Source organism: Ailuropoda melanoleuca, chromosome 2 (assembly GCF_002007445.2).
Source record: "Ailuropoda melanoleuca isolate Jingjing chromosome 2, ASM200744v2, whole genome shotgun sequence".
In the NCBI taxonomy this organism is placed as follows: Eukaryota; Metazoa; Chordata; class Mammalia; order Carnivora; family Ursidae; genus Ailuropoda; species Ailuropoda melanoleuca.
This window is the reverse complement of record NC_048219.1, coordinates 166951415-166967196: the sequence shown is the minus strand read 5'-3', so window position 1 is coordinate 166967196 and position 15782 is coordinate 166951415. Positions and strand designations below refer to the sequence as shown.

Below are 15782 nucleotides of genomic sequence, written 5' to 3'. Positions count from 1 at the left end.
GCAAAAATTGGAAAGGATCTAAATGTTCAAAAAAAGCCCAATTAAATAATGAGTGGTAAATAAACCTGTAAGCATAATCACATATATACACATTTGTATATGCCATAGAATAACTCTGGAATAATATAAGAGAAAAAACCAACTGAATTTCTCTGAGAATAATGAACTTAAAGACAAGTATGGAGAAGACTTCTTATTGTATTTTCTTTTACCATTTATAATTTTTTTTTATCATGTGTATATATTATCCGCAGGGAAAGAAAGGAAAGGAGGGGGGAGGAATACATGCTAGTAGGTAGACTAGAACATACAACTACAAAATCAGCTCTTTAAGAGCAAGACCTCCAAAAAATATCTAAGTTTACTTCCAAAAGAATTTTACATTAGCTCATAGAGGAGAATGGTCAACTGAAAATTTCATGTAGTTTTTTTGGAATAAACTATAGTTAATTTCACCTCCACTATGCAAGCCTTTAACAGAAAGCCGTTGTATTATATTCCTATAATACTGACGAAATAGAAAGGTATAACCCACAAGGACAACAGACAGGAAAAAAGACAACAGCAGGAAAGATGTTTCAACCAAATTTTGAAAGCAAATATATTAGGTGATAAATTAGCTCCAATTTGATTATGAACTCAACCCGAGATTTCCTGAACTGTCCAACAGAAGCTCTAGATTTCGGTGCAAAGAAAGTGTCTTGCCATTCATGGGAAAGCAATGAATAATTTGCTGCATTTTCAACTTCTTTTATGAATAAACAAACTTTTTCTTGTGTAACAAGCATCAAGAGCAAGGAAAAAAATGTTTCATTTCATTTGAAAATGAAATGTAGGTGTGCTCATTTCAAGTTCAACCCAGAATTGAGTATTTGTACAGCAAAGCTGTACATGTATTGCCTTAAAGAGATAAATTTTGTTTTTATTTTTCAAACATCACTTTTTACATGTAAGTCTATAAAAGAGATCAAGAAACCAAGATGTGTACAATTCTGCATAACTTACATTTGAGACAGATCATATTACTCAGAAAGAATTCTTTCAAACTATAATACAAATTGTGTCTCAGGCTAAATCTTTTTCAGATTATCTTGGCTTATGGTTTCCATAGTTGTAGCACACAACTTTGTCAATAAATTTTCATATTGTAAAAACTAACTTTATTTAAATTAAATCTACTGAGTCTACCTTCAGAAAAATTAAATCTCATTTGGCTTAAGCCAATTATTTAAGCAAAATGTATTGTGGTTGTCTTAGAATTTTAAAAATCCATGAAAGGGAAAGAGATTGGGATGCCTGGCTGGCTCAGTCAGTGGAGCATGCAACTCTTGATTTTTGGGTCATGAGTTTGAGCCCCATGTTGGACACGGAGCTTGAAAGAGGGAGGGGAGAAGGCAGGAAAGAGAGGGAAGAATGGAAGGAATGAAGAAAGAGGGAGAGAAAGAGAAAGGAAGGAAGGAAGATTGATTTCAAGAAAGGTAAGCTAAATTATGTTTTTCTCCAAGAGGAGGTAGGGGGAAAATTATACAAAATGAATAAACTTATAATACGTTGGTCAAACAGATCCACAGAGAAATCAGTCTGTACTCAGAAGAGCACTAATTATCACCATACTATTATATCTCAGCTTAGTGATCATGAAAGCAGGGGTTACTTAAGAAACAAATTATTTCCAGAGCAAAAAGACTGGGAAAAACTGCTTTAGACAGATTAACTAGGCAGGCCCCAGACTTAAAAGACACCAGACATATCCTCAAGCATGATACTGTAGAACTCTTCCCTGGGAAACCTGGCAGAGAAAAACCTACATTAGAAAGCCCTTTCGTCATCATTCTCTTGTAAGATACTCTAGTCTACCATCCTGACCTAGCCAGACAGAACACCTAATCAGCATTTTCGGGTCTTTTTAAATATTAATAGAAAACTAATGACATTTTTCATATGACAGACAAAGCTCAAGACAAAAAGAGCTCTGAAGATAATGCAGAGGGAGGAAAAAAAAAAAACAACTTTGAGGGCATTTACACCTTCTATAAACATTTTTATAAGACCCTGACAATCCGACAGCCAGGTAAGTTCTCTTGAAAAACAAAACTATGATGACCAAGATTTAAAAATCAACTGAAAGGACAGAAGATAAAAATAAAGCTGCTAGAAAGAACAAAAAGATAAACTAGGACAGAAATAAGAAAAGTATTAGTTCAATTCAAGATGTCCCACATAGCAGGGGTTCCAAAAAGATACAATAGACAACAGAAAGGAGAAATGATAGAAAAAATTTCCCCAGAAACAAAGAGTACTAAGAGTCGAAACGGACTGTCTCTAGGGGCAGGAAGTAGGAGTAGAGAGAGATGTGTCGGGAAAACATTTTATTTGATTATAACTTCAGTGTTATTTGATTTTTTTTTTTAGGATTTTTTAAGTAATCTTTACACCCAACATGGGGCTTGAACTCAGAACCCCAAGATCAAAAGTCGCATGCTCTACCGACTGAGCCAGCCAGGCGTCCCAGTGCTATTTGATATTTTTAATTACATAAATGTACTTCGATAAAAACAAAATTTAAATTTAAAAATACAGTACTAGAATATGCCCTTTTTTTTCTTCAAGGAGTGTGGACATGGAAGTAGATGACTTTCTCAACTTCCTTCCCTTCTACTGCTTCCTTCCCTTCTCTTGCTAAGTTATCTGTCATTTTAAACCACCCTTACCACCTTCTCATCCTCACAGAAAGAAGTGTCCTCAGTCGTTTCTGAGATTTCCAGACTCTCCATGTGCCAGATCCCACTGCCACTCACATTTTCCATGACCTTGCTCCATCTATTTTCATTTTCTCTTAAACTTGCAGTCTCATTCTCCTCTGAATCCTTTCCCCACACCCAAAAAACATGCTTAAGTTTTCCCCATCCTATAAACAAATGAACCTTAGCTCAACTTTTCATCCTGTTTTGTCACTTTCCTTCCTTTCTTTCGGTGACATAAGAGTAATTTATACTCAAGAGTAATTTCTAATCATTACCCTTACTTAATAACCCTCACCTATCACTTTAATCCAATTTCTGTCCTCCACAAACTACTCTCTCTCAGCGATCATCAACTGACCGAAATGCCAAATCCAAAAGCCTATTCTCCAGGGTCACCCTACTTGTTCTCTTCACAGAATCTGAAAATCTTTATCATCCCCTCCTTCAAATCCAAGGAGAGAGGAGCTAATACTGAGAGATTACCCTAAATAATACTGAGAGATTAAAAAGGATTTTATCCTTCTAATAATCCTCTACTGTAAACATTACTAGTATCCTCCCCCCCTTTTTTTTTAGAGAGGGAGGGGGAGAAGAGCAAAAGGAAAGGAGAGAGAATCTTAAGCAGGCTCCACGCCCAGTGCGGAGACCAACATGGCACTCAATCTCACAACCCTGACCTGAGCTGAAACCAAGACTCAAACATTTAACCAATGAGCCACCCAGGCACCCCGCCAGTATCCCCTTTTTAAAGGTGAAGTGACTTTGCTTAAATAAGTGGTAATCCCAAGATCTGAACCCCTGGAAGTCTGTCTGCAGAGCTATTAACCATGGAATACACTCTAATTCATACATTTTCTTCAAGGGTTTTCTGAAAACTTCCCAGAATTCTACTTAAGAAAAAAAAAAAAAAAAGGGAGAGGGAGGGATTAGAGCACAAGCAGGCAGAGGGAGAGGGAGAAGCAGGCTCCCCGCCCAGCAGAGCCCAACGTGGGGCTCCATCAGGACCCTGGGATCATGACCTGAGCTGAAGGCAGACACTTAACCGACTGAGCCACCCAGGCATCCCTACAGAAATGAATTAATGTAAATTCTGCTAGCCAAGATGTTGAACTAATAGTAAGGTTCCACTTCGCCTCATTTTCAACTGTAAAATACAGACATAACAAACCAAAAGGATTCCCCTTGAAGGTATGAAGTTAGCATCAATCCTTCAAATGTTAGAGAAACACTGAATTCTTAAAGCTGTGTACTTCACAAAGTACCAGAAAGCAGAAGTCCAGATATGAAGTCCTGATAACCTACCTCCCGATTATTAGTCCAGAGAAGTCCATCTCTTGTTGCTGCTCTTGCCACTCCCCTCCCCGATAAACAACCAAATTCATACACAACATAATGTATACAAAGTAAGGGGGAAATTAGCAAAATACATATTGCTATCTACATATCACACTGCAAAAATAATTTTTATACATACTGTACTAGTGTTCTGTAATGAGTTTTCAAACTATTTTCCTTTGGTGCTTCTAGTGCCTGCTTTTCAAATTTAGAGCATAGCAAAAATCACAGGAGGGTGTGGTGAGGGACTTTCAAAGTCTGCATTTTTAGCAAGGACCCTAAGTAATTCTGATACAGATGAACCACAGACCACACTTGATACAGTTCTGGATGCTCACAGGCAATATTCTCCCCAATTTGAAATTTCAAAGAACCATGAAAACTAGGCCTACACTGGCAATTAATGTTACATCCACTAAAACTAGAAGCAAAACTAATATGATACACAATAGCTAACTTTTATACTGAGGTACTATGCTCAGTATTCTTCACTTTCCTTTCATTTAATCCTTACCACCATATGAGGCAGATATCATCATCATCTATTTTACAGATAAGAAAGTTAAGGGTTAGAAAGTTACTTATCTACCCATATCACATGGCTTCTAAGTGGTGGAAAACAGATATTAAACCCAGACGGTCTATCCAAAGCCTATGCTAATATGCCACCTCTCCATTTGTAATATGCCTATCTGACATTTTATTAAGACAAAAGGAGGGAAAGCACAAAAACAAACCTCACCTTCTTCCCCATTTTATCTACAGTTAACACTGTTGCCTAGTTACCTCCTCTAAGTATTTCTCAGTTCCTAATGGCAAACCAGTTTGCCATGGAGATGGCAGGCACTGAAGGTGAGAAGTTTAAAATATGTCAGGGATAGGTGCCTGGATTACTTTATAGTAGTCAAAAGGAGAAAATTCTGGATTAACAAATGACTATCTTTAACCCTGGGAGAATAAAGCAACTGGATAGGGATGCGGCAGATAGGGACGCCCCCCTAAGGATTCTGAGACCTTCAACTCAGAGGCTTTCAGATACTGGATTCCCTAACAAAGGTTGGGGCATCCAGCTCATTTGATAGACACCTTGAAGTTGGCAGCCTTATCTAGATGGTCCCTGGAATTTGAGGCATATGAGGTTTACAGAACTACAGACCCTTCCCCTCTACTAGTAAGGATTTCTACATTTCACTGAGGCTAGAAACTGGTGATAATTTTCATTTAATCAAAAAGGGAGTCCAAGTGATTAAAAAGATTCTCCTTTTTCCTTCTTCTCTCCTTCCAGATTTAGTCTGAAGAAAACAGCAAATTATCTAGTTTGTGTTATGAAGACTTGAAATCTGAAATCTGAAAGTCCTACTCTGCATGAAAGCTCACTAGAGTGAAAGAAGACATTCCTGGGAAAGAATCTATCAGACACTCACTTCAGTATAACTTAATGACAGACGCTATTCCTTTCACATCTAATTGAGAGTGCTGCACTAGAGGAAAAAGTTTTTATTTTTTGGGTTTTGTTTTTTGTTTTTGGTGGGGAGACAGGGAAGCTTTTGAGAAGGGTTAATTTTACAGTATGAATGGAATGACAGACCTGAGACAAGGGAGCTTTGGGAAACATGAAGAGTGGGCACACAAGGAGAACAAGATCCCAGAAAACAGAGTCCTAAAGAGCAGAAGAAAAGAACACCTTCCTCCACTCTTTGCCAACACTTAATTTAACCGTGCTCTCCTCAGGTTGCTGCTCTTCTTTAAGGGTCACACAGCTGAGAGGGTAGCCACATTATGTTATCAGACTGGGGTCACCACCTCCTTTTTCCCTTCCCCTTTCCACACTATGCTGGCTCCAGAAGGCTGAAGGCAAATTAAAGTAATTATGTTCACCAGGTACATCTAAGAGTTGCTTCAAAACCAAAGCACATCTAATTTTGCTATGTTATATATATCCAGGTTCTATCTTATACATCATGAAGCTACCTTCTTGATATAAAAGACATGGTTTTGGAGTACCACCCAGCAGAATTCAAACATCAACTTTACCACTTGTTACTTAACCTCTCTAAAATCTACTGTGAGAGTTAAAATGAGATCTAGTAGGTAAATCACCAAACATACAGTAGGAGCTCAGTAAAGTGATAACTATTATTTAAGGGGGAGGAGGATTCTAGTACTTTTAACAATAGAAGTTACAAAAAAAATATTGCATTTTCAAAAGGTTTAAAACAGTATTCTTTTTCTAATTAGAAAACACTACTGGTCATTTTCCAAAGCAATCTTTCTTGAAAAACGTATCCATTGTCTAAAATCTTTGATAAAATAAACAGTAAGAAAGATTCATCCTGCTCCCTGCATTTCTGAAGGGACTCTTGAAACCACTAAAAAAAATCTTTTATTTGGTTGAGAGGTACTGTACTAAGTTTCCTGAAATTTACAGTAATTCTGCCTGAAAGATTCTAAAGAAATTCTCTAGACAAGGGAAAAACAAAGGTATATGTCTCTAGTATTACTCCATAAGCTAAAAAACACCCATTTCTTTTTCTTCAGTAGATTCTAAAACGAAGGCAATCAGATGACAAATCTTATCTCTCCACTTTCACAATCTGAATTTCTTTTTGAGTTACTCTTTACGAATGACTTCAGTGGAACCCAACAGCTCCATTCAGAACCTTTTCCAAGAAAGCTCCCAAGCACATAGAAAAATAACAGGGCTTTTTTGGTCCCTAAAATAACAAGCAGACAAACGGTGGATATGTTTTTTTTCAATAAAACAAATAAATGGTTTTACACTAAACAATATCTGTATTTCAGAGATACATCCAGACTCTAAGATAAAAGCCCATAAACTTTCCAAAGGAATCTTCCTTCTTTCTCGCTACCCACTTATCAAGTCTAAGGAAATGCTAACACGCTCCCAGCCTCAGGTCTCTTCAGGGATCCAAATCTGCTATGCTAACGAATTCGATCTTTACAATCTGAAACTGTTTTGCGAAAGAGAAATACTTAGCAGCAGACATGTGCTATATTAACATTAACCAAGTCACTTAAAGAAAGTGACAAACCACTCCTAGCCTCACCCGCAAGGGAGGGTGAGCAGTAACCAGTCGGCGGCCAGAATCCCAGGTTTATCATTAACACGTCCCAGCCCAACCACAAGGTTAGCGGCTGCACCTGCACTATCCCGCACCAGCGCAAGGCCGGCAGAGCAAGGAATGAGACAAACAAGCAGCGGCGGAGAGGGCGCAGGGCTCGCCCCGGGAAGGCGGCACCGCACCACCCGGGCCCCGCCCTCAGCCCCGCCCCCGGCCGGCCCGCTCGGCGGTAGCGCCGCAGTCCCCGCGCGAAAGCAGTGCGCGCCCAGGACCCCTTCCCGCCGCCTTCCCCTCGCCGCGCGGTCCCCAGCACGTACCTGCTTTGCAAACAGGGGCGCTTGGGCTCCTCCTCTCCGGGGAACTACGGTTCTGCTCCGGAGACCTTCTCCGGTGCCGGACGCGGGCTGGGGGTGGGGCCGCGCTCACCTCGCCAGTCCACAGGTGGGTGGGCGACGAGGAAGGCGACCGACAGCCGCCGCCGCCTGAGGGGCCTGAGGCGCCACCACAGCAGCCGCCGTTGTTGCCGCCGCCGCCGCCGTTGCTCCGCGTGGGGCTGCCATGTTGCTGCTGCTGCTTCAGCTGGAACGGAACCGTCGCCCTCATGGGCTGCAGGCGGCTCCCGGCTCCCCCGGCCGTGGCGACCGCACCGCCCCCGAGGGAGCCAGCCGGCGTGGGGGACCCATTGCGCCTCACCCGCTGGGACATGGTCCCCCCCCTCCCCGGTGACTGGGCGAGACGGGGGGGTTTGTTGTTGTTGGGTTGCAGGGGTTGGATTCTCGAGGCCTGAGGGAAGGTCCCCGCAACGGGGTGACGAAGCCAGAATCCGGGGAGCAGAGGGCGCCCGGGCCGCGGCCGGCAGCAACGAGGTGGTGCAGCCGCCGCCGCCGCCGCCGCTCCTCCTCATCAACAATAGTGTCTCCTCCGCTGCCCCCGCCCCCCGCGAACGCCCATTGGTGCAGCGTCAGCCGCGCTCGAGCCGCTCCACCGCGCCCATTGGCTGCTAGCAGCTCGGGTCCCGGGCCCCCGGGGCCTTAGAGAGCCTGGGTTTGCGCGTAGACCGTCTGCTCTTTAAAGAGAAAGAGACCCCGCCCCCCCCGGGAAGGGGGAGCGGAGGAAACAGGCTGTGTGTATGTGTAATGTGTGTGCGCGCGCGCGTGTGTGTGTACACGTGAATGTACGCGTACGCGCGCCGGGCCACGCGCGTCTTTCCCTTCCCACTTGGGGGAGCCCTGGGGACTGAGACTCTGGAATATTGCCAAAGGGACTGTCCCGAACCAGAGCGGTCCCCAAGGATGTCTGAAGTCTTTTCCCCATAACTCATTTCCTTACCTCAGATTTAACGCGCAGAAGATGTGTAGTGCATCTCTTTTTGTTCTGTCCGAATTCCGTCAACGTTTGGACAGAGCTCAAAGGAGAAATTTAATCTTATTGGCATTTTACACCTCGTCTCATTTTTTGTTTAAATCTCTACAAAGAGCCAAATCTCAGAAAGATTAAAATTGCTGGTTAGAATGTGGTTTTAGATTGTATCTATGAAGTCCAGTTACCAAGTGCTATCGCTACCGTCCTGTATTTCAAGTCATCAAGAATGTATTTTAATCAGCTACTTTACAGTTCCTTGATAGCTTGGAAAGACGTGCTACCTTACAAGTTTGTAAAGTGCCATAGTTTGCAAACTGTTTTATTTGATACATCGTTATTTGAGACAGAACTGGACCAGCCATTCATATTTTTGTCTAATGAAGGAAACAGGTCTTTGTAGTATGGGCAAGAACTCAGGAAGACAGGCAGTAACACTAGACTAAAATAATCTTAGGAGCTTCTTATCAAGACCAAAAAAAAAAAAAAAAAAAAAAAAAAAAAAAAAAAAAAGGAAAGGTAGACCCATACACCACATACTGACTTCTTCTGTCCATAACGTCTTTTTACTAGGTTATTAGATGTACATTCTAGACAAACTATGTCTTGTAAAAATGGGAGAGTAGAGGGCACAGTGTGATTTGCTCTGGACCTGAAATTCTACTGGGACCCTGTGCACTGTGGAGAAAAGCCTTTGCAGACCCCGAACCCACCACTTACTCTGTAACCTTAGATCACTAGCCAGTTTTCTTATCTGTAAAATGCAGAACCATCTTAATACAATTATGATTATTAACCAAGGGTTAAATAAGAATATGGTGTGTAGAAGATAACTCAGTAATTCCAGAGTCTCCATGTGATTCAAAAGCCTACATCTCTCCTTATCACCCATTCCTCCTCTCCCCCCCACCACAAAAAGGACCCCAAGCCCTTGACCCACGAACCTGCCTTAGGTTGGCTGGTGCTCTGGATATATCCGACATCACTACTCATCCCAACAACCTGTGGTAAGATAAAAACAGCTGCTCATGAGACAGGACACACAGGAAACTGCCAACAAGATCCACGCAGATAGTGAAGTCCCATCTTAAAACAATGAGTAAGAGAGAAAGTAAACCTTTAAATAAAGATGTCATGGATGCTGTATCTGACACTTTTGTCGTACACAAAGCAGGACCTCAATACATACTTACTGAATGAAACTGAGGGAGTTCAGCAGCCCTCGAGTTTGGGGCTTCCTGATCAATTTTCTTTTCCTGATGAGTTCAAGATTATTGTATTTTTGCCTACCCTTTTAATTCATCCCTCCATCCTCAGTGCATTTTTTTTTCAAATTAAAAATTGAGTATAGGTGATACACAATGTTATATTATTTCAGGTGTGCCTGATCAATTACTTTTGATATCACCAAACCAGAGAGCTAGTTGTAGGGGCGAGACTTTAAACTTTTCTGAGCTAATGTGCTGATTTCAGCACATAATTTAATTAGATCAAAGAGTTAAAGTGTCCTTGGCTCAATCATGAGTTCTCCTTCTGCTTCTAGTCATGTTTCTTATAGAAAAAACTCTACAGTTTCAGAAAATGCCTCTTTTTCAGCTTACCTCACTCATCAGTTTAGGGGTTAACGTTAAACAAACAAAAGCACTTTAATTGAAGCAGGTATTAACCATTTCAGCACCTTTGTACTAAAGGATATTTGTGATGGCTTGTAAATAAAACTTTGAAGGTGTGAAATCATCAAAGAAAGCTATATATATACATATATGTATGTGTGTGTGTGTGTGTCTGTGTGTAAGGTTCTTGGATACCTTAGAACCCCTCAGTCTTTTTTTAAGGTTTTTTTAAAAGTAGGATCCACACCCAATATGGGGCCTGAACTCAGGACCCTGAGATCAAGAGTTGCATACTCTACCTACTGAGCCAGCCAGGTGCCCCTGTTTTTAAGATTTAATGGCAATGCATAAAAGCATCATTTACTCTTGCTTTTGACTTCATGACCTGTTGTTGAAGATTCAGAACAATGTGCATCCAGGTGATTTGGTCTTCAGTTTCCCAGTTTATCTATGAAGTGAATCATTGTATTTCAAGGATCAACAGAATAAACATGTCTCCCTCTGGTTTAACCTTGTTATTAGGATGTCATTCAAATTATGTATGAAGTTGGAAAAGAATCATATTGAAATTGGGGGCGCCTGGGTGGCACAGCGGTTAAGCGTCTGCCTTTGGCTCAGGGCGTGATCCCGGCGTTGTGGGATCGAGCCCCACATCAGGCTCTTCCGCTATGAGCCTGCTTCTTCCTCTCCCACTCCCCCTGCTTGTGTTCCCTCTCTCACTGGCTGTCTCTATCTCTGTTGAATAAATAAATAAAATCTTAAAAAAAAAAAAAGAATCAAATTGAAATTGGTTCATCTGTATTTAAACTCCAGAGGACACCATTACTGATAGGCTCATTTGCTTCTGTGTTTTCTTAACTCTTTAAAGTGATCTTATTGGGGTTCCTGTGTGGCACAGTTGGCTTAGTGTCCAACTCCTGATCTCAGGGTCATGAGTTTGAGCCCCACATTGGGCCCCATGGCCTCTTGGGCCCCACGGTGTGTTGGGCTACATACAGGGTGTAGCACCTACTTAAAAAAAATAAAAAATTAATAAAGTGATCTTATTTTTGTAAAGGAGGATGGATTCTGAGAAAAAGTTTATTCTTCCTGTATTTTTTTTCTTATAGTTTTAGTGGAGTCGGCCATATCCTTTTATAAATCTCTAAAATGGAACATTATACAACCACTAAAATGATAATTATGAAGTCACAAATTCCTTTTACTTTAAAGTGGAAAAAATAAAATGCATCATTATAACTGCAACAATACAAAAATATTTATGCATTAGAAAAAATACTGAAGGATAAAATACTAATATGAAAATAAAATAGTCATTTTTAAGGTGGGATTTGAGGAGGTGTTTTTTTCTCCCAGAAATGCTGATATGATAGCCCTGCTTATCCATGGTTTTGCTTTCCATGGTTTCAGTTACCAACAGTCAACCTCAGTCTGAAAGTAGGTGATCCCACTTCTGATAAATAGAGGTCAATATTAGCCTAACTCTATGTCACAATGCCTGCAACATTCACACCACTTCATCTCATCTTGTAGGCATTTCATTTCACATCATCACAAGAAGTGTGAGTACAGTATATTTTGAGAGAGAGAGACCACATTCACATAACTTTTACTGTAGTATATTGTTCTATTTTGTTACAAGTTATTGTTGTTAATCTGTTGCTTTGCCTAATTTATAAATTAAACTTTATCCTAAGTATGTATGTATAGGAAAAAACATAGTGTACATAAGGTTTGATACTATCTGCAGTTTTTGTCATCCCATGGGGGTCTTGGAATGTATCCCCCTTGGATAAGAGGAGACTACTGTACCCAGTTTCCTAATGAAGGAGGAGAATTATCAGAACTTAAATTGCTGAGTGATGTTCTGTGCTCAAAATCTGCTACTTCACTGAGACTTCTCTCTAAGACCATTTCTTTTTTTTTAAGATCTTATTTATTTATCAGAAAGATAGAGAGAGAGAGCACAAGCAGGGGTAGCGGCAGGTAGAGGGAGAAGCAGGCTCCCCGCTGAGCAAGGAGTCTGATGCGGGACTCGATCCCAAGACTCTGGGATCATGACCTGAGCCAAGGGCAAACACTTAACTGACTGAGCCACCCAGGCATCTTTATCTAAGATGATTTCATGAAGGCTTTCCATAGCATCACACCTTCTGGTGTTACTCTTACCTCTCTATTCATTGGTCACTTCTTGGCTTCTCCTGATGATGAGAGTACCTCAAGATCTATCCCAAGCCTTGGACTCCCTAGACAGATGGCTCCATTTGTATGCGGAATTCCACTGACAATCATACTGCCATTTATTTAACTGCCTGCTTGGCATCTCACCTTGTTTACCTCACAGGTGCCTCAAATCTTGTCCACAGCTGAATTTGTCATCTTCCCTCCACTCACCCACATACAATAACTGGCTCCTCTTCCAGTGTTCTCATATCTAAATCATCATGCCACTACCCAATCAGTGGGCTAAATCAAAACCCTGGATGTCATCGTGGCTCTTACACTCCATTATGGCAAGCCCAATGACTCACCATATTTTAACTACCCGAGCTTCTAAATATTTTGTGAATCTACCACTCTTCTCCAAATTCAACACCTCCTCTAGCCATGCCTCTATCTTCTCTGGTCTGTACTCTTACACTTACCTAGCCAGTCACCCTTGATCATCTTTGCCCCAGCCTACTTCTCCAAGCTCTCCATTCCTCACCTGCAGTCCATTCCCCACACATCTAGAATAGTCTTTTAAAACCATAAATTTAATTACCTTGCTCTACTGTCTGAAGCTTTCCATTTCTCTTAGGATAAAGCTCCCAGTCCTAAGGCTTACCATACATTCCATGGGCCCACCTCTTCCTCTCTAGGCTCCAGCCATATTGTCTTCTTTGGTCTCCCCCAAATACTTCATACTCTCATCCTGAAGCCTTCACACTTGTTATTTCCTCTGCCTGGAACACTCCTCACTCTCAACACTAAGCCAATTCCTGATTTGTTCTTAGATCAGGGAGGCCTGGATTGTCTTGCTCCGCACTTAAATTAGCTTTTTTTTAAAGGTTTTTAAGATTCACTTATTTTTGAGGGAAAGAGAGAGCAGGAGTTGGGGGGAGGGTCAGAGGGAGAAGCAGACTCCCCACTGAGCAGGGAACCTGATGTGGGACTCCATTCCAGGATCCTGGGATCATGATCTGAGCCAAAGGCAGATGCTTAACCAACTAAGCCACCCAGGCACCCCTTAAATTAGCTTCCTCAGGTTTACAGTAATACCATACTTCCCTGTGGTAGTCATCATAACACATTATCTTCAGTATCTGTATTTTCTTGTCAATGTTAAGCTCTGTAAGAGCTTGTTTGTTCACTCAACAAATATTCATTGGCAGCCTTCTCTGTGCAGAGCTCTGTGAGGCATTGGCTCTATAGCAATGAACAAACCCACAAGCTCATTGTCTTCTTGGATTTACATCTGCAGGAGACAGACAATGAGCAAAACAGGTATGTGCATGCACACACATAACCACACATGTGAATAAATTACCACCTGCAGAATTCTATGAAGGAAACCATAGAGTGCCATGAACAACAGCAATGGAGATCTAGCTAAGCTAGGTGGAAAGCACTTTCTGAAAAGGCGGCATTTTAGGTGAGACCTAAAAGGTAAGAATGGGTCATCCATGGAAAGAACATTCCAAATGGGGAATAGCTGTGTAAAGACTAAGAAAGGAAAAAGCTCTGTGTGCTTGAGGAACCAAAGGAAGACCAGTGTCAGCAAAAGGGAGAAGAGTTCAGATAGAAGATTGGAGAGGTAAATAGAGGCAAGATGATTTAGAGATTTTTTTTAAAGATTATTTATTTATTTATTCGACAGAGATAGAGACAGGCAGCAAGAGAGGGAACACAAGCAGGGGGAGTGGGAGAGGAAGAAGCAGGCTCATAGCGGAAGAGCCTGATGTGGGGCTCGATCCCATAATGCCGGGATCACACCCTGAGCCGAAGGCAGACACTTAACCACTGTGCCACCCAGGTGCCCCAATTTAGAGATTTTTAGGCTCTGATAAGGAATTTAGATTTTATCCTAAGTGCAATGGTATATTTTGAATAAAGCTGAGCCCATTCATTGCCCATATCAGCGTAAGATCTCATTCAAAGGAAACAAGTACTGAATATAAAAATGAAAAGCAGTCTAATATTTACTGAAGTCTGTGAAATAAGCACAAAATGGAAATTTCTGTGTATGAATCTCAGTAAACATGATAAAAAAAAAAATCTTGATCTCTCTCTCTTAAGTTCTACTCAGCACAGCACAGCAACACTCTCCAATCTCACTTCTCTCTAGATATTACCCCAAAAAAGTAGGCCAGACCTGGACTTGGCTCTTGTTTGGCTTCTTTCTCTCATCTTCAAGATTCCATTCCCTGCCCTTGTTAATGTAAGTCCATCTATTCTTTCTGACCTAAATCTGCACCTCAACCAATTTATCCTGATCAGTAGCACAACAGAAGCCCCAGACTTGGGGTAGGGCGGGGATCGGGAGGGTGGAATTCTTCCCAGAAAGATGTGGGAATGAAAGAATTCTTGTATTTTCAGTTTTGTTTAATTTGTTTTGTTTGTGTTTGTTATCACTACTGTTGCTGTTGCTTTCCTGCTGGGAATCTACTCTGGACACTGTGGCCAATGGTTTGTCAGGGAGTAGGAAGTAGCAGGGAAAATGGTGAGGAGTCTATTGCAAAGAAGCAAGGCGGATGGGCACCTGTGTGGCTCAGGTGGCTAAGCATCTGCCTTCAGTTCAGATCATGATCTCAGGGTCCTGGGATTGAGCCCTGCATGGGGTTCCCTGTTAAATTAGGAGTCTGCTTCTCCCTCTCCCTCTGCTCCCCCCACTCCCACCCATGCTCTCTCTCCCTCTCTCTCAAATAAATAAATAAAATCTTAAAAAAAAAAAAAAAGAAGCAAGGGGGATTGCAGAGAGAAAAAAAACAATGGATGTATTCAAGATCTACCTTCTACGTAGAACTAATTTGTCTTCCAGGCAGTGGGAGGTAAGAGAGAGAAGCTGTCAGGGATGTCCCCCAGATCTCTGGCTTGAACATCTTGGTGGATGGTGGTCTGTTTATAAAGATGGGGAAAAGAGGAGGGAGGGATAGCCTTGGAATGGAAATTAGTCTAGGTTTGGAAGTATTATGTTTGAGTTTCATATGAATTATTTAAAAGGAGTCATTGAAAAGGCAGTAGTATATGTAAGACTCAAGTTCACAGAGGTCAGGCCAGGAGATATAAATTTGGGGATTTTCAGCATATAGATGTAATTTGTAGCTGTGTGAGCAAATGAGACTGCCTAAGGATTTACCTTGCCTAAGGACTTCTTGGTTTTAGCACAGTGCCGGCACACACTAAGAGCTCAAAAACAATTTAAGTCCTATCTGTCTTGTTCACCCTTATATCCTCATGCCTAGGATAGTGTCTGCAACATGGCAGATACTCAATAATTTCCTGTGAATGGACTGAATGATTTAAAAACTGTACCATTCGCAGCAGCAGAACAGTGATTTCAAACAGTGATTTCAAACTCCAAAAACAATTTGCTTTCACCATAGGATAGTAATTTAGTTCAGCAGATAGTCTCCAAAACCTGGTGAGAAAGACAAGTACATGGTATC

The 15782-nt window shown here is 41.4% G+C and overlaps 1 protein-coding gene across 3 annotated transcripts in view; it reads right to left on the bottom strand.

The window, feature by feature from the left end:
• FAM117B (family with sequence similarity 117 member B) overlaps positions 1-8505 on the bottom strand; it is an 85488-nt gene extending 76983 nt beyond the window's left edge. Inside the window, exon 1 of one of the 3 annotated variants that reach the window (XM_034654974.1) lies at positions 7480-8505. In XM_034654974.1, coding sequence (XP_034510865.1) covers positions 7480-7867 — 388 coding nt within the window. In that variant the 5' untranslated portion in view covers positions 7868-8505. The remainder of the gene's footprint in view (positions 1-7479) is intronic. The other 2 variants (XM_034654973.1, XM_011224870.3) reach the window with 2 other exon arrangements.
• Positions 8506-15782: the final 7277 nt, after the last annotated feature.